The sequence below is a fragment of the Lissotriton helveticus genome, chromosome 5_1 (genome assembly GCF_964261635.1).
Source record: "Lissotriton helveticus chromosome 5_1, aLisHel1.1, whole genome shotgun sequence".
Taxonomy (NCBI): domain Eukaryota; kingdom Metazoa; phylum Chordata; class Amphibia; order Caudata; family Salamandridae; genus Lissotriton; species Lissotriton helveticus.
In genome coordinates, this window is record NC_136065.1 from 1,790,673,738 (window position 1) to 1,790,696,105 (window position 22,368).

The following is a 22,368-nucleotide window of genomic DNA, read 5'->3' on the forward strand; positions in this document are numbered from 1 at the left end:
AATGACGAGATTCTGAGTGCAGCATTATCTGATGGTATGCATTAGATAGATCAATGGATGAAAAATACTCCGCATCCTTCACTGATGCAACCATCTCATTGATTCTAGGCAAAGGGTAACGATCTACCCATATGTTTTTGTTTAAGTCTCTTAAATCGACGCACATGCGTAATTTGCCATTGGGTTTGCGCACTAAAACTACTGGATTAAGCCAATCTGACGCTTCAATAGGATCAATGATGTTTTGTTGACATAACCTATCCAGTTCAATCTTCAATTGTGATCTTAACACCAAAAGAACACTGCGCACTTTGTGAACAACAGGTATACAATCAGGTTTGAGAATTATACGATGTTCAAAATTTTTAAGACATCCCAATTTGGAACTAAATAATTCTGGAAATTTTTTACGCCATCTGAACCCTGCATCATTTTGAGTTAATAAAACTTGGTCAGAAATTTTCTTATGCCATTTGAATTCCATCTCACCATGAGATAAAAGAACTTGATCAGGATGATTTGGATTTAGAATTATTCCCAAATTCTTCTGTTCCTTCCATCCTAACAATTATGTTATATTAGTATTACTATTCTTTAGTATGTGAATTACACAGGATTCACTCTTTCCTTCACTTATTACTAACTTTTAATTTGTCTAATGGTATGCGAATCACTGAGACACGCAGTCTCCCCTTTTTCCAGTGTGCAAATCACTGATGACTCGCGCTGTCATTTATTGAAATAATCACAGTGTGTGAATCACTGACGATTGGCACTACCATTTATGTAAAAAGATTAAAGTGCGAATCACTGTTGATGCGCTCTGTGTCGTATTAACTGTTCCATACTTACAGTTGCGTAGTCTTCTTACACTGAGTAGAAACCGCTGTGCTGCTCCCTTCAAGATGGCCATCAAGTACAACGTGATTCTTGACGAGCCTTGTGAAGCATCTCTTCTGAGTTGCCAGGAGACATAATGTGCCTTGTGAAGTGTCACTGCAGAGTTGCCAGGAGATCACAGGCAGTACTGATGCACCGTTGTGACACGCTGAAATCCTGTTGGTGAGCATGGCATAGCTGTGCACGAGACAGTACTGCTTAGCTCACGCTTGTTCCTGGTCCTGCATACTCGCGAAAATGAACCTTAATTGACAATTGACCAAGACTAGTATTCTAGTAGTTGTTTGCTCTTTTTCCGTATCAGACTTCAATCATTCAATCAGTCAGAATTGGTGAAGTGCAACTACTCACCCGTGAGGGTCTCAAGGCGGTGGGAGGGAGAGGGGACTTTGAGGACTGCAGTAGAATTGCCTCCTGAGCTCCTACACATCACTTGTCGCCAATTTGTAGTGAATGATGACAACTCGTAGGGAAGTGTGTGTAGATCCTTTATTAGAGCAAGCAAGACAGCGTCCTCTCTCATCCAGGTCTCCTCCAACTGCTGCCCACGCTCCCACTCCATTCTAGAACATATGGTCACCTGCCACCATGATACAGTGACCATGGGTGGAGGTAGCTAAGTCCATCCGCACTGTCAGCGCTCCTGAGATCCTTTCCCTCGCAAGGAAGGAAAAAGAGGGCCAAGCCTGCAATAATGTCCTGTGTGAGTGGTGCAAGGCTGCTGCAGTTTTCTCAAGGGTGCTCGGAGTCCGCTGTTTGCCGTCCCTTAGGTCTGCCATACTCTAGGCTCAGTGCAGTCAAGGTGTCAGGAATTGGCTCCCCGAATGAAAAAGAGAGAGCAGAGGCTATCCAATCCTGCCCCCGGCAGCTAGTCAAAGCGGCAGCGGGCCGCTGTAGAGTCTCCCGGAGCAGACTCCTGGCATAGACCTCAAGTCACTCTTGGGAACGCACGGGGCCCCTGAACAGTGGATAACCCTATCAGGGAATACTACTATTGGGAAACGAACAAGGGGAAAAAGGGATTTGATTTACATCAAATTCATTATTGATTTCAAAACAAGTTGTTCATGAAAAACTCTAGATCCAAAATTATACACATTGATAACAATAATATAGAAAATTCTAATTTTATTATTCTCTTTGTCGTTTTTTGTGTCAAAAAAAGGATTTTTTACATATAAATATTTTGATAAAAAAGCATCATGTATCATATATTTGCAAAATCAATTTTCTACAATTTTAAAGTGTGCATTTATAACTCATTATAATCACATCTATATGCAAACCACCACTATATTTCTTTCAAAGTCCATCCTATGTAGTGCCGATACATGTGATACAAATTCTATGTTCTAATTACAGCAACTATTGCATGAAGATTTTAACATAGATCATCAGTTCAGAATTGTCATCACTGGTAATGATGTTTAACTACCACCAACTAATATCGCATTGGCGCGATAACAAAGTATAGGTGAATTAGTTACTAACACGTAATTCTGCCTATTCCATCATGGCTACACTTGTACCACCTAGTCCGTCTTTTGTTGTCACATCAGAAACTGCACGGTAGGAAACAGAGAGGAGGGACCTAGGAGCCAATTGGGGCTATTTAATGGCGGCGAACGCTAACAATTGCTGTTTGCCGGGGATCAAGAATCATTGGAGAAACTGCAGCCTTTTGATATAAAGTAAGTACTCCATGTCAGAGGCGTAACATCTATGGTATTAATTAAATTTGGGGATACTATTATGAGATAACGTAAGTTAGGAGCATGTTGCGTGATGGGAGTAACACGCTGGATATAGACAGATATTATATTGCCAGTGGAGGTATCATACAAACGAGATTAAGGATCGCAAATGTAACCCAGTAGCAAGGACATATTGTTAAAATATGTCTAACCATCGAGAGATAGATATAACATAGCTCAATATAGAGCTTTGGGTGAAAATTTTGTATTTAACCAATTCATGTTTGGCTAATAATAAGCACAAAGAATGTAGCAGCGGACCGTACGATGCCGCACCTAAAACCCAGTTCCAACAAGAGTCTTTAAAGTTTTGTGCTGCCAACCCCGACGTCAGCTGCTAATTGACGTCGCTGTGCTTTCCAGATCAAAGAGTATTTTGTTTGGTTTTCTATGGGGGCGCACCAATAAGGAAGTCCAGAAAAATAGTCACTTGTGTGTATAGAAAAGTTCTTTATTTGTTTTTGTCCATCCTTTTAAAAAACAATCATCACGCACTTTACAAACAAATCAGCCAGCGCGTTTCACTCCCTTCCAGGGAGTTTCTTCAGGGCAACTAGAATTTTCACCGGAAACGCCCGTATGTACCCTTCAGGTTTGTAAATCCCGTTTGTATTTCTTGTTCCGGACGGTCCGATTTTCTACTTATCCTTGTTATTGAATGTTGGCATATTCAATTTCGTTTTTGGTGTTTTCTGAAAATCTTGAAATGACCTGATGGAGGGTAAGATCTAATATCCCCTGTTGATGACGTTTCGCGTTCCGGTATTTAGAGTATTGGCAAGGGAAGTCTGGTAGCTTCCTCCTCCCACAGTCGTTTGTAGGTTCCAAAGTAGTGAACCTGGAGTAGTATTTTCGATCGTCTCACCGCAACGGCATGGATGGTTCCAAGTTCCAATAAGTAGAAAATCGGACTTCCTTATTGGTGCGCCCCCATAGAAAACCAAACACAATTCATGTTTGGCTATTGAGAGACAGATATAATATATTGCTATATTGAACATTTGGTGAATATTGAAGTAAATTATAAAATGATTATAGCCCAAATGAGTATTATAATCGAGTCATATCTTGTGATTTTAGAAGAGAATATATAAACCTCTCAGCCATCAGATTAAACATCCTGACGAGCAGAATCGCTAGAATACTCCATGAATTGATCAGCCAGTCCACTGAAGGTTTTTACACATTTATCGTGATCTAGTAGTACTGGCAAATAGAACTACCTATATCCAAATTGAGTTTCATCATCCCTGGCTAAATTTTATTTGCTTATTTTTCTAGATTATGAAAAATAGAGCCACAGGGTTAATTGGCCATCTACAGTCATAGGATACCAGTCAGCTAATTATCCACCTGAGATAAATTACCTCAAAAGTAAGTAATAACAGGGACACCCATAACAGACTAATAGCACGTATAAGAACTAATTTGTACTTCTAGATTCAATTTTTAGAACCCACTGTATACTTTTTCTTTTAGAGAGAGGAGGTTCCCCTGCATAGGAGAGTGTAAATATTGCATCTGTTTTCCTTCAAAAATCTAGAACATGATGGCAATATCCTCCAGGACTCCATATACAATAAAGATTTTCAAACGTATGTAAATATCTAGCATCAATTATTGCGAGCAGATTAGCGAGTCAACTAGAGGTCAGTATCAACTCGCCTTTATTTTTAGGCTATGATCACTAGTGGACATTCATTCAGGCATCCTTTAATTAATAATCCTTAATCTTTAGTTTGTCATGAGCCAGAGAAATAGAAATGTCCGGTCGTCAGGTTATCTCCATACATCGAGTTGAAGTCATTATACCTTCCAGATATAATCATACACACCGAAATGTAAGTTGACTAGTAATAAATTAACTGTATAGATAACAAATACATAAAAGCATCCTGATAAGGTTGTAAATAGTTTGGAGGGTGACTTTAGCACAGTATCAAAGTAAATATGGTGTTTTAAACCCATAAGGTAACGAAAAGGAAACATAGGGATTTAAAACTGGAATTGGAGAAAGAAATATAGGTAGCCTTTTGGTCTGTCTCTCTGAAAATATACCTTTTATCTTTATGTACTGCACAGATATAAGAATGATAGAGTTACACTCACGAATGCATGCGAGTTGAGTATCACCTCACTGTGTTATGTCTTTAGATTCGTACCATAGCTATCCATGTAGTACCAAGTTAGTTTGAAATAATATAGATAGATACACTAAATTATTTTTAGTATTTTTGTTCATGTTAAACTTTGGATTATTAAGTCATTGATTGTATATGTTTGTTTGTTTTAGTAAGACCACTGGTAAAAGAAAATCCTGAAACGCGTTGGTGGTAGTTAAACATCATTACCAGTGATGACAATTCTGAACTGATGATCTATGTTAAAATCTTCATGCAATAGTTGCTGTAATTAGAACATAGAATTTGTATCACATGTATCGGCACTACATAGGATGGACTTTGGAAGAAATATAGTGGTGGTTTGCATATAGATGTGATTATAATGAATTATAAATGCACACTTTAAAATTGTAGAAAATTTATTTTGCAAATATATGATACATGATGCTATTTATCAAAATATTTATATGTAAAAAATCATTTTTTTGACTAAAAAAAACGACAAAGAGAACAATAAAATAAGAATTTTCTATATTATTGTTATCAATTTGTATCATTTTGGATCTAGAGTTTTTCATGAACAACTTGTTTTGAAATCAATAATGAATTTGATGTAAATCAAATCCCTTTTCCCCCGTGTTCGTTTCCCAATAACAGACCTCAAGTCTCCCATCTATGGAGCAGCAACAGCCGCCATGTTAGGCGTGTCAGCTCATTCCAAATTCCAGCATACCACACTTGTTTCTGGAGGCTGTCGGGGCACTATGATGGGGTCGTGAGCTTAGAGTATCCCTCTTGATCTTGGTAACCTCTTAGTAGTGGCTAAATCTGGTGATTTACATGCTTTTTTGGAGCTCAGATGAGAAACATGGTAACCGGTACCCATCCTGCCCCCCCTTATGGTTATTACCTTAAAGGCATTTTACTGTGGATTGCCATCAGCACCAAAGTTGTCAAGTTTCTTGTGAATATTTATTATTGATTAGTAATGTCATTTCACCATGATCCACATGGATGTAACAGATTAGTGTTGGGACACTGGACATGAACTGATAGATGATAACTACAGTCGGGTAACGCAAAATGATAGGGACCCTTAGTCTCTCATATCTCACAGAAATTCATTGGCATAAAGAGTTGGTGCGGCCCCTGAAGGCATGGGGGCCCCCTGCACCGCAGGGGCTTTCATAACACCCTTGGATAGCTAACATTGCATATGTTTCCAATGCCAACTACTGTTTTATGCTGTTTCTTTGGAGATAGTGACTGACACACAAGCAAGCCCATACATACACACACAAACACGCACATTCTCTCTTTTTTCCCCATCACAAGCATCATGTGAGGAATTCATTTATGCATCCATCATGTCGTCTAGTCCTTTTCGTCATTTGCTTCTGTATACACTAATTCTTAGAGAAATGTCATACCTCAAATTAGAAATAGATTGTTTTAGCCCTATTTATGGTTTCCACCATTTGCTGACAAAAGCAATACATTGTTTTTCTCCTAGATCAAGAGACGTTGACAGAAGGCTATAGTACCTAACTTGCAGATGATTTGACATTGTTAGCAGAGGGTGTGTTCAAATGAAACGTCATGCTGTGCCTCCTTCAGCTCTGAAGTCCAGCAGAACATGTGAAATATGGACACATAAGAGGGGTCTGTGGGCACAACAGAATTACTGGATGAAGCTCCTTGGTCAATAAAAAATTGTTCAATTAAACTTCATTCCAATCACCATTCGTGGTTCTATTTGCCAAACTACCTGAAAGAATACATTTCTACAGCCTGAAACACTTTTACCATGTCTCCCCATTCTGAAGCAAGTTCACTCATTTGCGGTGAATGATGTGCATCAATGTATCCATTTTTCTCATCTGCAGCAGTCACCTCAATTCAGCCCGATTTTTGTTTGACCGCAATTCATTGATACAACATATGAACAACATTACAGCACTACTAAAGTTGTTAGCAACTGTACCCCTATATTGCACTTAACTAAATATAATTTACAATTATGCTGCTTTATACACAACATTTTTAGTATAAGTATTCATCATTCTCAATTGCAGCTCTCCCATTCCTAAACTGCTCTTAAACAATAATCAAGTACATACAAAAAAGATAATGCATTTTGATTTCGAAGGACAAGCTTTTACCTTGTTTTATGAAAAAAGACTGTTCATAAGCCTATATTCACAACATGGGGCCTTATTTATGAAGGCCTTGCGCCGCCGGTGCGTCACTTTTAACATGGGAAAAAGTGACGCACCGGTGGCGCAAGGCTTTCATAAATGAGGCCCATGGTTCACATACACCAAATCATTTATAAAATAAAGACAAATATCAGATTTTAAAAGAGCATGTTTTATTCAACATATTTTTAAAATAGGTCACCTGGGAGGACCACACACTTAATTTAAAAAAGCAAAAATGAAAATATGCAGCAAGTGGGCTTGGTGTAGCAGTGACATAAAGAAATAGAATTGCTTTAGTGAAGATTAGATTGCGTGTGCGCCCCCAATTTACACACTTGTCATTTTGTACAGTTACAAAAGATTCCTCAGTGCCTTTGGGTCAGCGGCCAAACTCCTGACAATTCACAGTAGGAAAAACTAAGGGGCGTATTTAGGTAACTTATTCCCATATTAAAAGTGACGCACCTGCGGCGCAAGGGGCTTGTAAATAAGCCCCTAACTACTGTTAAACATTCGTTCTATTCAGTATCCCCCATCGAACGAATTCCATACTCAAGTGCTGGGATTAATAAGAGTCTCACGGTAATGGAAGAAATGTGTGGTAATCGGGTTGCCACACATTTCTATCATGTTAGAAACTTAAAAGTACGGCATTATATAAGAGAAATTCAGTTATGGCTTAATAACAGTAAAAGGCTGGTGGAAAGGAAGTACAAATAAATGTGCAAAATTTTGCAATGATTTTGAAACTATCCCTTATTTATTTGCAAAGAATTCTAAACTCAGACATAATACCATGCGTTAATGCTATCATCACATCATGGTATTACCAATGGATTTAAAGCAGGGTCTGTGAGGTGGCAGTCTCTACTGGTTGTTTAGAGGAGGCAAACATTTTGAAAGCCTTATTGCTTCCTCTGTTACCTCCATATTGTCTCTCGTCTATGGTATGATATCGAAATGACATTACTTTGGACTGCCTATGACATGTAGACAACGTTTGGAATTAAAGGTGGTAGGTGTTGGTAACAACCTATTTTCTGTTTAGCTGTAAAGAAACTTTTGTTCTTCAGAACATGTTGGGTGTATCTTTTGCTGGACAGGTGCCGTGTCATATACACTTTTGTTATATACAATTTCCCGGATTCCTCTCTTCATGTTTCTACAGAATGGATTCATATCTTGGGATGAGCCCATCTCAGTGAAGGAATTCCCAAATTCATGGAGCAGCTGGCGCCCTCTGTGATGGAACGAAGTCCATAGTATTAGAAGGTCTCCTCTCCTTGATCGTGTAACATGTGCCAAGCTCCTCACAAGTTGGCACTTTAATAACAGTACATAGAACAAACTCCTTCACTTTTGTCAGCCAAAAACACACTAGGGGCTTCTGCTGAGCAGGTGCATTTGTCTGACCTAGTAATGATGTATCTAGGCCTAAACACAACATAGACCCCAAAGGGCGGGTCTTTCCTGTGAGCTGAGCTCGCGAGTCCAAGCGTGAACTGCTGGTGAAGAGGTGGTGACACTAACAGAGTAGGATCCTGTGGTTTGTGAATATATGAAGGCTTCAATGGCTTTAAAGTGGGCCTAGGCGTAGACATCCCCACCCAATGTGTGATCCAAGTTCTCTCTAATATCTGATGCCTGTTATTAGTAATAGCAGCATAGATTTGTTCGGTCAGAATCCCTAAGACAAACACTTGGCTTACTATATATTGCAGGATGCACAAACCAGAAGCCAGTTTCTTGAACCCTTAAAAGTTCTGCTGTTGTGACATTACTGATGATGTGCTGACGGGTTTTTCTAAACACCCTGCTCTGGTGGAATGTGGGCTTCACTCTGACAGTCAGAAGAGAGGGCCGGACTATTCAACAGGCTGAGGACAGGATATTCATGTTCACATAGCACTTGTTGCCAGTGTGTTCTGGGCTTATAGCATTGGGAATAACATGATTATTACTCTTCTTATTTGTACCCGGTTTATTGATCTCTCTCTGAATGAAGAGGGGCAAAGTTGGACCTCTCGTGAATCACATGACTGCTGGTTGCACATTCATGTATGCAGCAGATGCATTAACCAACTGATGTACTGTACTGACGGGAAAGAAGACAGATTTTAGAAGGGTAGATCTTGGAAAACCTCGCACAACCTACAATCATCCGCTGGTGCTACTTAGTCCACAGCATGACTGGCCTCGGCCTTCTTGAGGTGCCAATTGTGTGTGTGACCTAGGGATGTGTTGTGGGTTTCTGAAGGCCAACCAAATACCGCAGGTGGAAAAGAGAGCACAGTTAGGAATTGTTTACAGACATTAGACAGTGATAAACTATTTACAGGTTGACGCAGAGATCATCCAGGTACAGATGCAATGTTTATAGCATCTATTCAGGTGCAGTTTATGACAGTCAATATACAGATTCTGTGCAGTTACAAGCTATAGAGAGTCGTTAGTTGTACACAGTGTAGAGACATCGCAGTATAGTCTCGAAATGGACATCAGGTGGAAAAGCAGACTACAGAATTCTAACCTACAAAAATAAAGACTAAAAAATGTAGACCACAAAAATAGACTTTAAAATATAACCTACAAAAATAAGGACAGCAGTGAAATACCCATGTAGACAAATGTCGACATGCACCAAATCCCACCATCGAGAACTTGTAGAAAAATGTGTTCGGAGCAAGGTTAAAACGTTAATTTAATCCAGTCCTTCAATAGATAGAAATTGAGTTAGGTAAAAAAAATCTAGCTAAACATTTCTGTATGTTCATTATTTTTGCATTCTATATTTTTTAGTTTATGTTTTGAATCCTCTAAATGTTGTATGACGTTTTGGCGAGTTGAGGTGTTTAGGACAGTGTGTTTCTTCATTAAAGCACTGTGGTAATTTGTTTGTGATGGTTTTTCACCAAATGGAGCAACAATGTGTTTCAAGTACTCATTATTTGTGCTTTCTTTTTTATTATAATTGGTTGTGCTAGTGGAAGTGATGAAAGAACAGCAGTAAAACATGGATCCTCTTCTTACCGGTATGTCCGGCCGGTTACAGTGCAAGGCAAAACTAGGCTGGTGAGAGGTTACCACCAGCAGGAGGTACCAGACTGCCTCCCATAAAATCAGAGATTGTCACTTTCCTTTCTGTGGCACAACATTACTACTGACCAACATGGACAGAAGAAGGCTGAAATCATGCAAAGTGAAGTTAAAACCCCCAAAAGCATCCTGTCGTTTTACAAGAATTAAAAAGACTTTTCAAACTACAACTTTACACCTCATAGATAAGCAGGTTCTGCCAATGAAGCAGCCAGGAACAGATTATGTTATATTGTGCTTGTGCCAGCTCATTGGGTTCAGATTCAAACTCATATCTTTTATACTAATGATTATTTAAAACTGTTACAATGCTGTGATCCACCAACCTTGAAAACAATAAAATTGTGTTGACTTCTATGAATGTGATGGAGGCCTTCGTGGTATTTTCATTTCAATTAAAAATGTCAGTACAACACTCCTATTTCCAGCTTCTCCAAGGGCAGTGGGGATATGCATTGTTCTCCCATTGTCCAAGCTGTGAAGTAGCTCTTTGTGCAACCTGTTGTCTGTGAGGCAGCTATTTGTGCCTGGATATAGGGCACCCAGTTGTACCACAGTAGTGAGGAAGTTAGTTGTGGTTGTTGATGAGGCAGCAGGTTTCATCTTGTGGTGTTACACAGTTGTGACTGTAGGCTAGGCGGTCAGCGGTGCCCGTTGGTGAGACAGCCAGTTGTGCATGTTGGTGAGACAGACGATTGATGCCGCCACTGAAGCAGCCAGCTTGTCTTTGTGATGAGGCTGTTAGAGAGTGAGGCAGACAGTGATCCCGTTAGGTTCTGAGACTCTCTCCTACTTGTTACAGCTCCTGGTGCTGTGAGCAACTTCTGCCCACTCGGAGGAGGGCATCAACCTAGCTTAACTACAAGCTGGTTCTCAGATCAGCGGGACCCCTTGGAAGGCAAGGCCATTTATCCTTCAAGGCCTTGTTTGGCCTCTGTCTCTTACAGGCTTTCACTTTTACCGTCCATCCTTTGCTCACCTGCATCTGGTTCTGTTTGAATACTGCAAAAAAGATCTTGAAGAATTCTAAAGCACTTACTCACTTTTCAAAATGTCTTCTTGTCATAGCAGATAACCTTTCAGACAGCAGGGTTCTCATTACGAGTGGTAATTCCTAGTTTAGTCTTTTATGGTGATATCTGATATTTGTTGCAATTGCTACATTGGTTCAAAGATACCGTGTTGGGAAAGTCCATCCTTTGAAAGTACTGGAAAACAAATAGTGCATCAAGTCTCCTAGAAAAACGTTCGCTCTTGTACTTCCGTTGGTCACTCTTTGCAATGTACTTTCCACTTTTTTGTCCAGTAATACATCACAGCTCCGTGTTCCTGAACCTGAGACGCTTTGAGCATCCTCTTGTGAATGAGCGGATGCCCCATGTACAGTTGTTTTCTGTTGTGCGAGATTGGTTATGCTAGAGAGGAGAAAATTGCCAGTGGAGATTGTTCGATAACCAGTGAGTCCGAAAATTACTAATGCACACATACGCAACCACACACTCGCACATGCACGCACATACACACACATTGCTGTGTAAACATGAGTCCAAAAAATGTCCAAGATGGCGTCTTTCAAAACATCTGAGCAGCATTTTATTCTGCATTTCCTCGGTATGTGATGTTAGTGAAGGTAGATGTTGCTCCTCTATATAAAGGGTTGTTCGCCTGTGGGAAAAAAACATACAATTCATGTCAGGATGCAAGTTCTACTGGGTAGTGTCACTTAGTTTATAACAAAGAGATGCCCAGCATAGATCCCGGGTGGGGAGCTGGAGGGGTGATAATCCATGCTACATTTTTAGGCTAACCACTCAATTTGTTTAAAAGATCTAGTTATATTCAGGGCATATGGTGTTACCTTAAGAGGATAGCTTGAACGTCTGGCATGGATAAGGCCACACAGGGTTTACAGCAGATGGATTACAAATAGAAACTGTCATTCCAATAAATCCTAGAACCAATCCTTGGTGTCAGCTCGATTTGCCACCTGGCCATTTTTTTACAGGCTTGACCAGCATTCTAATGTCCTAGCCAGTACAAAATTAGTAAAGCCGGTATTTTTTCAGTACTAAATACCACCAACTTCTTATCAAAAGATTGGCTGGGGTGGGAGTGAAAGGTACAGCCCTATCCTGGCTTTCATCCTTCCTGGCCCAACGGTCCTACCAGATCTGGGAAAAGAACGCCCGCTCCTCCGAAATGCCCCTCCAATGTGGTGTGCCTCAGGGCTCCTCCCTGAGTCCCACTTTATTTAATATCTATATGTCCACATTGGAGGAGGTTATCATCCCTTTCGGAGTGAGCGTCGTCAGCTACGCCGACGACACTCAACTTGTGGTGTCTCTATCCCATCCCAAGCAACAGAAAGCTGATCTGTTCAACTGCCTTATGCAGGTCCATCATTGGATGAACAGATCAGCCTTAAAACTCAACGGGACAAAAACCGAGGTCCTTATACTAGGCCCGGAAGGAGCCTCACTTCCCCTGGACAGCTGGCCAGCCTGTTTGGGTCCACCCCCTGATCCAAAAAAAGAGGTGAAAAGTTTGGGTGTGTGGATCGATTCCGATCTCTCCTTTACCTCACAATCAAAGAAGGTGGCAGGGACCTGCTTCGGCCTCTTAAAATCTCTGAGGAAAGTTCTGCCCCTTCTTCCCCCTAAATCCCAAAAACTTTTAGTCCAAGGTCTCATCATATCGAGATTGGACTATAGCAATGTGATTTACATGGGTGCCCCCGAAGCGACCCTCACCAGACTGCAGATAATTCAGAACACGGCTGCCCGGATCATCACTAACACCCCGGCTAGATCATCTGCCAAGCCCGCTCTTAAACTCCTCCATTGGCTCCCCATAAGGGAGAGAGTCAAATTCAAAGCCCTATGTCTTGTTCATAAAACGCTGCAGAATCAAGGCCCTCCTGTTCTCAGTAACATCATCACTCCCTATAGGAACTCTAGGTCCCTCCGCTCCAATGCAGAAAATTTTTCCAACATCCCTAGATTCAGGAAAACCCGAGCAGGAGGTAGACGTTTCTCAGTACAAGCCTCCCGCCTTTGGAACTCACTTCCCCGTAATTTACGTCTTGAACCTCAATACCTGCGCTTCAGGAAACTGTTAAAAACCCATCTTTTTCCCTAAATCTGTACTCCCCCTCCCTTTTTTTTCTCTGCTTAGTTCTCCCCCTTCGACCTGGTGAATTCATGGTTCTTTAGCGCTGGGATACCTCCGGGTGACTATCGCGCTTTATAAAAATAAATAATAATAATAATAATAATAATAATAAATAAAAGAAGTAATCACTTTAAATTGTGTTCTAGGGGTGCCTTAACAAACCCTGACTGATAATTTTTTTTTTTTTTTTTTTCAAACTTTATTTCTTGGCGGCGAGTAAAATAAAGAGGCACAAATCATACAAGCAACAAGGCAGTTAACACATACGGACCAGGAAGGTCAGATCCAAAAGGAGGTACACAGCCAGATACGGCCCACATCCCGGAGGCAGGGCGGCAACTCGTGAAACCTGCGAAACAATAAAAGGGATTTGCTCTTGTGCTCCCAGAATCCCCTGGGCAATATCAATTTCTTCGCCAATTTTCGTAGATGATGCTCTACCAGTCCAAACAAAAACAGAACAAGAACAAGAACCCCATGAACGGCATTTGTGGCATTGATGCAATCACATAAGGAGATATAGGCAAGGGCCCATTTCAGAGCGAACCTCACAATAGAACGTGGTCGATGGTAATCACAATGACAAACAAGTGTACGCAACAAGGAATATCGGCATGACTCAGGGTACTGCTACATCACCTCAAGACACTACACCCCAGAACCCTCCCCAGCAACATCAGACTCCGAGGAAGCGGAGGAAAACAGCTCCGCGCTGGTAGCGTCAGAGTCCACCTCCTCCATCCCCTCGATACACATGGCCCTCCAAGCGAGTAAGTCATCCTGGAGCTTCCCATCCCTTCGTGAGCTCTGCATATGTGACTCCTCCGCTAAGGCCCATTCCCTAGCGTCCCGTAACCAACTGGAGATTTCAGGCGCCCTCTGTCCCATCCAAGTAATGGCCACCCGCCTTCTCGCCAGAACCAACAGGAGTTGTAGTAATTTGTAGGACAGACCCCTCTTCCTGGGTTTTGGCACTAGCGCCAGCAAACAGTGAATCGGTTCCAGATGGATCGCAAGGTGCGTAATCCGGGTAATGTGCGCCACCACCTCGACCCAAAAGTCATGTACTAAGGGGCATTCCCAGGCCAGGTGAAGGAAACCCGCCCGTTCAGCATTACACCTCGGGCAAGTATGGCTCCTGTCCGAGGAGATAAGGTGGAGGGAGGCAGGTGTCATATAGGTGCGATGGAGAAAGTTAAAATGTATCAATTTGAAACGCGCATTACAAGAGACCTTACGAGTCAACATCCCTATCCGCTTCCTCTGGGCCGGATCCAACTCAATCCCCAGGTCCGCCTCCCAAGCCCTCCAAGCAGGCATCAATGGGGGAGTCGAGTCCCTGCGCATCGCTGAGTAAAGAAGGGAAATCAGTCTCCTACCTCTGCCACAGGACAAGATGATGTCCAGGGTATTAGTGAGCTCGGGCGCCTCTGGGAATTGGGGCCACGTCGTCCTGGCTACATCCCGGAGACATCCATAATGCAGGTATTGGCCCTCACGCAGTCCAAATGAGTCCGCTGCTCTCTCAAATGACACAAACGAGTCGTCCGGATAGAGATCCGCAAGTGTCTCGCAACCGCCCACGCGCCACTCTCGGAAAGACATATTCGCCTCCATCTTGAGTATTGGGGCCAGGATCCAAAGGGAGAGATCCCTATGGAATGGCGCACGGCACAAAACGCGTTCAACGAAGCGCTGCCAAATGCGGGCCGTATGCCTGACGACATAGGGCAGCGCACCGTCGGCGCCCCGGCCCTGCATGAGAGCTTGCTGTAGCACCCTGTCCGAAGCCACTCCCGCCAACAAGGCCAACTCCCAGTTCTCAGTGTCAGCAAACCATCTGGCCGCTGGGAGAAGTTGTGCAGCATAGTAGTATAAGTCAAATCTCGGGGCCTCAAGGCCTCCCGCATCCCAACACTGCGTCACCGTGCGCAACGCAACTCTGCTGCGACCACCCGCCCAGAGAAGAGATGTAAGGAGCGAATTTAGTGTGCGAAACACCCGGGGGGGCAACAGGCAGAGGGTATTCTGCAGCACATACAGAACTCTAGGGAGCATCACCATCTTAGCAACTGCCAGACGGCCCATAAGGGAGAGAGGGAGCGTGTTCCAGAATACAACGGACTTGCGGAGGGCCACAAGAATCCTGTCCATGTTATGGGTCAAGAGAGCCTCATCAGAAGCGGCCACCTGTATACCCAGGTACCGGAACGCCAAACGTTCACACCGGAGGCCCGCACAGTGAGAATCCGTCATCGGGACGAGATCATCAGGAGTCAGTGGGAACACCAGGGACTTAGTAACATTTATGCGCAGGCCCGAGGCCGCACCAAAGCGGTCCAGGAGGCGCAACAGAGTGGGGAGGGCCTCCACCGGAGAGGTCAGGTAGAAAAGCGCATCATCGGCGTAAAGGGAGATGACATTAGTAGTATCTCCCACCACAATACCCCATTCATGTAACTCCTTACGGGCTGATATGGCCAGGGGCTCAATTGCGAGGGCAAATAGAAGGGGGGACAATGGGCAGCCCTGTCGGGTACCCCTCCCCAACGTCCACTCATCAGAGCGGGCCGAACCCAGACGCACCTTGGCCCGGGGAGTTCTATATAAGATCCGTATCCATTCTCGAAAGCCGGGTCCAAATCCCATCTTGAGAAGGACATGCATGAGGTAACCCCAATGCACTGTATCAAAGGCCTTAGCCAGGTCAACGGAGACCAGCACATGGGGAGTGTCTCGCCCCCGGACTTCGTGCAATACGTGGTTCAGGCGGCGTAGGTTCATTGCCGTATTACGACCAGGGACAAAGCCACATTGGTCTGGATGGACGAGCTGAGCCACATGTGGGGCAAGGCGATTAGCCAACAGCTTGGTCAGTATTTTCGCGTCCGAGTTAATCAAAGTGATAGGACGATACGAAGCGGGGTCTGTGCTGTCACCCCCCGGCTTCAGTATCATACAAACTTCACCCTGATTCAAGGTGGGCGGGAGGTCACCCGTGCGTAAGGCTTCATTGTAAACCTGCAAAAGGAGGGGGGCCAGGATGGGCCCGAATGTATGATAAAACTCTGCAGGGAATCCATCCCCGCCAGGGGTTTTGGCTCGTGGGAGGGCGGCAATCGCCGCAGAGATTTCACCGAGCGTCAGTTTGACATCAAGGTCCTTTGCCGCCGCTTCTGGGAGGGTCGGCAATCCAATGTCCTCGAGGTAGGGGTGGTAGACCTCCTCGGATATAGTTGGGTCGGGCTCATACACAGCCCGCAGGTGGTCCCGCAGAACTGTGAGTACAGCAGCCTCCGAGTGGACCATATCACCATTGGGCGCCCGCAGGGCTACTATACGCTCAGCCGTGAACTCCCGGCGAAGTATCCAGGCCAACAAGCGGCCAGATTTATCCCCCTCTCGATGCAGTCTCTGTCTATATTGGCCCAGCGTAAAGCGATCGAGCCTCGTGAGAATATCATGGATCGACTCAAGGGCCAGGCCCTCCACACGTTGACCCGAGACGTCCGGGTCAGGGCGGGCCTGGACGCGCAAGAGCTCAGCCTCCGCAGTCTGTAAGTCCGATAGTAGTTGTTTCCTGACCCCGTACGTCAGGCCCATGCACGCACCACGGACGACCGCCTTCAGTGCCTCCCACTTAGTGGAGCAAGACAAGTCACTCCCCGCCCAGTTAAGTTCCAGGTAATCGGAGAGGGTCGCTGCCACATGATCCCGGGCCACCTGATCTTGGAGCAGATCAGGAGGCAGTCTCCACAAGCGGGGACGTTCCATCCGGTCAGGCCATTGCGCCACGCACGTGACCGGAGCATGATCCGACAGGTATCGGGCCTGGTGCGTGACCGTCAACGTGAGAGAGGAAGGGAGATTGGCCGCCAACACTCTATCCAGCCTACTATGAGTGCCATGGGTTGGGGAATAACAAGTGTAAAGTTTCTGCGTGGGGTGACACGCGCGCCAAACATCGATCGCCCCTATATTATGCATCACGTCCCGCAGACACGCCGTCATACGGGGCTTAGTTCCCGCCCGAGGTGGATCACGGTCCAGTTCATGATGTAGCACACAGTTAAAGTCCCCGCACCAAAGAAGGGGCGCGTCCAGGCTAGGAGCCACTAGGTCCTGCATCTGGGAGAAAAATGTCGGGTCATCAACGTTCGGCGCGTACGTATTAAAGACCAGAAGGACCTTATCGTCCAATCTGAGTTTCGCCAATATGTACCTGCCTTCCACATCCGCATCAATATATTGGACAGCGCATGGAACCCCAGGGGCCACCCAGATTAGGACTCCCCTAGCGTACGTAGAGTAGGAGGAGTGGAATAGCTGGCCTCTCCATTTTTTGGCCAGTCGCTGCGCACCATCATCATCCAAGTGGGTCTCCTGTAAACAAGCAACTGAAATCCCATGGCGTTTTAGGAAGGTGAGGACCCTGTGTCTCTTAGTGCACGTACCCAGGCCACGCACATTCCACGTCAAGAATTTAAACCCCATGACCACCATTCACGCCCAGCCGGGCAGCAGTATACACACAGCCTAGGCTGTCGCCAGTAGGCCCATGCTACAAAGAAGTTCAAAAATGCATCGCTCAAAGCAAGCGCCCCGCCAAGCAGAAGCAACATGCGCCAAATGCCAGTGCCATCATTAGCACACCCCAGACCCCGCCCCCCAACAACCCCAACACACGAAAATTCGACTGGAACCCCCGAAACCCCACCACCCACGAGCAATAGGATAGCAACAACCAGTAACGCCACCCCGCCCTTCCCCCGCCAGTGCCAGGACGTGCACAGCCACCCCATTCAACACTCTCTACTCACACACACACACAACAGAACAACCCAACCTACCCCCCCTCCCAGCTCCCCGAAAGACCCAACGAATCCGGTATACAACCCGGACACCTCTCCCCCCCCCCAAGTCAGCAACGCGGGAGGAGCAGCTCACACTCACCACCCCCATCACTAGGTGCACATGCAACCCATTCGCCAAGTACAGGGTACCTGATCAGTGAACAAACACTCGCAACATCCACTCCGAACGAGCAGAGGTCCAAGAGCTGCCGGGCCATAAGGAACCATACAATAACAGCAGTCGCACAGCAGAGGCAATGCAGGCAGGCCAAGGATCATCCCAAGTCCAGGGTCTGCAAGGCAGTTTCCGGGATCACCGGGGCCACAGAGTCTACGTCCACCGACGTCTCCTGTAGGGTATCCGGTACCAAAATGTCATCAGGTGCAGCCGCACCGTGGAAACTTGTCTCAGCCCCTTCAGGCGAGGCCTCCATCTGGATGGCCCCGTCCGGACCCACCGTGGGCCGAGTCTCAGGAGGACCACGGGATCCAGAACGGCGATTCCTCCTGCCACGCCGTCGTCTCTGCGGCCTGGTCCCCCACACATCTCGCGATCCCCCTCTCTCACCCGGGGGCAGATCATCTCCTCTGATCTCGAGCCACTCCCATACCTCTGCTGGCGTCTCAAAGAAGTGCGCCCGGCCCTGGGAGAGCACCTTGAGTTTAGCGGGGTATAAAAGCATATATTGCAGCTGCATGTAGGCGCAACTTCTGTTTGACCCCCAAGTAGGATTTCCTTTGCTCCTGCACCTGCTGGGTATAGTCGGGATAAACGGAGATTCGGCTGTTCTCAATCGTGTGGGGCCCCGACTCTCTCGCCGCCTTAAGGATACAGTCTCGGTCTTTGTAGTTGAGGATTTTTGCGATGAGGGCTCTAGGGGCCTCTCCAGGACGCGGAGGGGGCACCAGGGCCCTGTGGGCCCGCTCCACAATGAAGACACTGGACAATCCAGTCGGACAGAGATGCTCCCGAATCCAGGTCTCCAGGAATCGTTCAGGGTTCCCTGCCTCCAGTCGCTCCGGGACCCCCAGGACACGTATGTTACTCCGACGCGCCCTACCTTCTGCATCCTCGGCGCGTCTCTCCAATGCTCGGGTAGTAGAGGCAAGCTGAGAGAGTGACTTCTGTAGGGACGCCACCTCCCCCTGCAGTTGAGTGATGTTGCCCTCCGCGTCCGAGACTTTATCCGCCACCTTGCGAAGGTCAGTCCTTAAAAGGTTCACATCCACGGACACCGTCTCGATCTGGCGTTCTAGGGCAGTGTGTGAACCCTGTATAGCTTTAAGAAGCTCCGCTCTGGACGGCTCCGGCGACTCCCCAACCCCATCGCCATCTCCAGCGCCCGTTTGGCGCGTAATTCTCTGCGGCGGCAGACATGGGGTAGTGTACTGAGTGATCGTGTTGGGTTGGGTGGCCTTAGGGCCACGACCAGTCCGGCCCGTCATATCTGCTGCACCAGAAAGCGACGTCCTCAATGGGGCCTTCCCCGAAGCCGCCCAAGCAGGGTAGAGTAGGCGTCACCACAGCGCCGAAGGGAAACAGGCAAGCAGTGCCCGGGTCCACAAGACCAAGATCACAGGAGGCAACGCAGGTCACAAGTCAGGTGCTACCAGAGCGCAGCAGCACGGGGCCACCCCCACCAGAGAGCAGGGCAGAGCAGGCACAGACGGACTCCACTATCGGCCGCCCCCAATCCAAGGATGCCGCCCAAGACCAACTCCAAAATGGCGGACAGCCGGGTCCAGCAACAGCTCTCCGGGAGCTCCCCCGGCGTCTCACAGATGACAGGGATCCCGATCTGCCTCAGGGCACAGGATACCGGCCAGCGGGAGGGGGTACAGGAGTGCCAATTTAGTATGGTCGGACCCCGGCAGGGTTACAGCAGACCAGGGCCCCCACACGCACCTCTGCGCCAGAAGAGGGGGGCCAGTGCAGAGTGGTTCCTCAGCCCCCACTCCCAAATGAAGGCGCTCCGTCGTCCGACGTGCAGCGCTAGCAGTTAAAGATGGGGGGGCCCCCTCCGCACTCCAGCCCAGCGAGGCCACGGAAGATGGCCGGCACCCCCGTCCCGCTCCCCTCCTCACCGCCTCACAGTAGAGCCTCAGTCCTCCGGCACCGCAGTTGTCCGGTCCCGGGCCGGGGATCCCACAGCAGACAGCCGGCGGGCAGCAGCTACGCACACAGGCTGGGGTCGCTGCTCCCTTCCACCGCCGTCCGGTCCAGCGAGAAGGCCAAAGCCGCGGTGCCGCGTGAAAGGGCACGCCGGCGCCGCCCACAGTAGCAGCCAGGCCGCAGGATGCGGCGGAACACCGACCACGGGTCCGTTCCTCCAGTTACAGGGGCTCGGCGGGACTCTTATCGCCTCTCCGACACGCTTTCCCCGGGACGAGAGGGTCCGGGCAGGGGAAATGACAGGATATTAACGGTCTTCGGGACGGAGCTGGTGGAGCTCACGTCCTGTCGGCCATGCTGCTTGGCCACGCCCCACCCTGACTGATAATTAAAGTAAACAAAGGCAGAAAAGTCATATTAAAAATTAAAACAGGCAATTTTATTTAAAATTCTATGTAAGTGCCATGTCCGGCCATTGCAGAAACTAAAAAAGTGAACAAATGGCAGATTTTTTTCTTTTGGAAAAGTGGCAACCCTAGAATGTCACCTGAGGCTGGTCTCTTCCCTCTTTTTGTCCTCTTCTGCACATATCTTCAGAACTTTATAAGATAAATGTAGATATCAATTACATGCTTATTGCTAAAGCAGCCTTACTCAACACCAGGGACACATAAACACGCTAACTCTCATCTTGCAAGCCTAATTCATGGTCTTCAGTTTCGGCCACACAGTCTCATCTGATATGACATTTGTGATATACTGAGGGATATTTAGAATGCATACAGCTTTAAAACAAAGGTTCACTTAGATGCAGCTTCCGATAAAGGACAAGCCAGAGGCCCACATGGGCTGATAAATCCTCCTGCCCTATAAATGGAAGGAGAGACCCCTTGTCATACTTACCACCAATCTATTCTCAAGATGGATTTCTCCAGGTATGGCTGAGGAGATCACTCCAAGAATTGTCCACCAGTGGACCATTGACAACCCAATAAATGGTTTTCTCATGACTGTGTCATAAGCGGAGGCTGTTTAGCCTATACATGATCTCATGGGCCCAAATATTATATCATTTGGTCAGACATAGCAACTGCCTAGTGCTGGGCTAGCTGTACGGGCCATGGGAAATCCCAGGAAAAGAAAGAGACAGAGGGCTGCTGCTCAGAGCTGAAAGGGTTCTTTAGCCCATTCACCCCTGACTGTTGCCCTGGAAATGCTCTGGAGTACTGGCCCAGAAGTTGAAGTAGTGGAATACGTCATGAGTTTCTCCACGGAACAGCTTATTAAACATACTATATATTAGCTAATATATTTAAACAATATGACGTACAAAGCATTTTTTATTATAATGACCATGCACTGGTGTGGTGCAATATATTGGTCTTAAAATAAATCCATCTCTGTAAACACCACAAATTGTTCAGACCACCATGGCGTATTCTGCAAGAAAGTGAAATTTTTATGCTGTTAGATTTCAGAGACCCACACAAGCCCATCAGTTTTGGGGAGAAACATTCAAGAGGATACACTGAGCAGACACGTGCAGCTCTCTCATGTGCAACAGACATTGGCAAAGGTCAATAAGACTCTTTCTCCTTTCTACTTTGGAGCTCAAATCAGGTGTTACCTATTCCTACAATCCAGTCCATCGATACTTGTTCACTCAAATGCTCACCTCAAATGCTGTCTTTCAATCGTTATTAGGCGAGGGAGAAGGACACGATGGAACCTGGTCACGCGTACTTGTCGGTCAGAGAAATGCTTACGGCTTGATGCTGGAACTTATCATGGCTCCATAACTTCAACTTAGAAGGACGACTGTTCACCTCTACTATTATATAGTTACATTTGGAACTTTATTGCACAGAGTACTTGCGAAGGAATTGTGAAAGACAGTGGCGTTGGTAGACAGAGTGCCAAATGTGCAAATTGTTTTTCGGCCTTGAGAAAGCCCATATGGGGCGGAACGCGCGTCGGCTGTGAAGAACCTGGTTTTAAAAAGAAATAAAAATTGATTTGGGTCTACATGACGTGATTCCTTTGGACTAAGAAATTATTTTTTGGCGTGCGAATTGCACATGGATAAAAGAAACTACTGATGATGTGCGCTGATGTGATTCCTTTGTTTCAATCGTTATTTATCTATTTATTTTATTG

General features: G+C 46.0%; 1 protein-coding gene across 1 annotated transcript in view; it reads right to left on the reverse strand.

The window, feature by feature from the left end:
• Positions 1-7,126: 7,126 nt before the first annotated feature.
• ITGB3 (integrin subunit beta 3) overlaps positions 7,127-22,368 on the reverse strand; it is a 474,184-nt gene continuing 458,942 nt past the window's right edge. The window contains exon 15 of the mRNA XM_078645100.1: positions 7,127-11,739. Within this exon, the coding sequence (XP_078501226.1) occupies positions 11,668-11,739 (72 nt within the window). The 3' untranslated portion in view covers positions 7,127-11,667. The remainder of the gene's footprint in view (positions 11,740-22,368) is intronic.